A 2,103-nucleotide genomic window follows, 5' to 3' on the forward strand; every position below is an offset into this window, starting at 1 on the left:
AAATAAACAACGGACAAATAGAGTCTTTAAACGCTTCAGATGTAAATTGATGTTATTCGCTGTCAAAGTGACGCCAGAATGAATGGGAGTCAATGGGATGCTAATACACACACACACACAGGTACGATACACACACACACAGGTACGATACACACACACACACACACACACACACACACACACACACACACAGGTACGATACACACACACACACAGGTACGATACACACACACACACACAGGTACGATACACACAGACATCGTAGCTTCAGCCAGACAGTGAAGTGTGAAGTCTTTCTAATTATGTATTTTCACAGTCTGATACTTCAACAGTTTAACAACAAACTGAGACTTTCTTCTGTTGAAAAATTATCTTTTAAACTGACGAACATCATGTGTGTAAATCACGGCTCAATTCAAACGGGATCAAAACATAATTATTATCTCTCCACTGACTCTCATTCATAGTTTTTCCGAATTAAGGTCCCATGGACCGGAAGAAGAAGGGTGTGACTTCGGCTCTCTGTTTTAATCTATTGATTCGTGTTCACGGGGGACATTTTTGTAGTTTTTTGTCGTGGTGGCCAGCACGAAAATGTAAACTAATGTATTTAAATGGAAGTGTATGTGTTATTTTCATAAGACTATGTATAAAGTGTGAAATATCTAACAAAACATGTCTTATATTTTAGATTCTTCAAAGTAGCCACCCTTTGCTTTTTTGATAACTCTGCAAACCCTTGGTGTTCTCTCAATGAGCTTCATGAGGTAGTCACCTGAAATGGTTTTACCTTCACAGGTGTGCTTTGTTAGGGTTCATTAGTGGAAGTTTTTCCTTATTAATAAAAAAAGCAAAGGGTGGCTACTTTGAGGAATCTAAAATATAAGACATGTTTTCACTTATTTCACACTTTTTTGTTAAGTACATAATTCCATATGTGTTCATTCATAGTTTTGATGCCTTCAGTGAGAATCTACAATGTAAATAGTCATGAAAATAAAAAGGAAACGCATTGAATGAGAAGGTGTGTCCAAACTTTTGGCCTGTACTGTAGGCTACACACAGCGTTGTTTAGGTTTGTTTAGTCAGAGAAGCTACGTAGGCAGTGTCATTTTTATTTTTTTGTTTTGGATCCACCCCCTCTGCGCTCTGGGACCTCCCACTTTACAAATTAAGCACTGTATATATATTCCATTTTGACATTTTATAACATAATGCGTTGTTACCAGGTGAGGTACATCGCCGGGCGTTTCCGAGGCCAGGATGAAGAGGAGACGGTGTGCAGCGAGTGGAAGTTCGCCGCCGCGGTGATCGACCGGCTGTGTCTGGTCGCGTTCTCGCTCTTCACCATCCTCTGCACCATCGGCATCCTCATGTCGGCTCCCAACTTCGTGGAGGCCATCTCCAAAGATTTCTTCAGCTGAAGACGACGACGATAACGATAACGACGACGACGACGCAGCTGAATCCTGCTGTCTTTATTTTTGTTACTGTCAATAAATCACCTGTACGGACCCCAAACTGTAGATTGTATCCCAAAGGTCCCATGGCATGAAAATGTCACTTTATGAGGTTTTCTTAACATTAAAAAATATTTATTAATTTTAATGATTAAATAAGGTAATGTCTCCAAACTTACCTCAATTATAACTTGTCTCCTGCTAGTTGTACTACAGCACTTTTTAAAAAATAAGTTAAATTAATAAATATTTTCGTTTTCGTATCTCTTTTCGGTGTTGTAATTTGTAGACGGTCCCTAAGCACTCGTCTTACTGTCGGTAGCAGCAGAGAGCAGAAAGTGTTATTTACATAAACTTCTGGTGTACTTACAAACTTTCCAATCCATCGTTTTATGAGTACATAACCTATTTGTACTACTGTAGAAGTTTGGTATCATTTCGGGCATTATTAGTGGGGTAATGTACAAGATACACTCTTGGATCCATTAGCCCCTGCGCTAAGCTTTTCAGCTGATAACGCTACTCTACGCTAACTCTCCCAATGTTAGACCCAGGTGAAAAAAGCTTCTGGGGGAGTTGTTTGGCTCAAGGTCATGGTGCAAAGGACCCTAGGGTGAAATGACTCCGAACCATCACTTTAATG

At 39.8% G+C, this 2,103-nt stretch overlaps 1 protein-coding gene across 1 annotated transcript in view; it reads left to right on the top strand.

Annotated features, from left to right (window-relative positions):
* LOC120563318 (neuronal acetylcholine receptor subunit alpha-7-like) overlaps positions 1 to 1,632 on the top strand; it is a 60,493-nt gene extending 58,861 nt beyond the window's left edge. The window contains exon 13 of the mRNA XM_039807411.1: positions 1,230 to 1,632. Within this exon, the coding sequence (XP_039663345.1) occupies positions 1,230 to 1,424 (195 nt within the window). The 3' untranslated portion in view covers positions 1,425 to 1,632. The remainder of the gene's footprint in view (positions 1 to 1,229) is intronic.
* The last annotated feature ends 471 nt before the right edge of the window (positions 1,633 to 2,103 follow it).

Source organism: Perca fluviatilis, chromosome 8 (assembly GCF_010015445.1).
Source record: "Perca fluviatilis chromosome 8, GENO_Pfluv_1.0, whole genome shotgun sequence".
Lineage (NCBI taxonomy): Eukaryota > Metazoa > Chordata > Actinopteri > Perciformes > Percidae > Perca > Perca fluviatilis.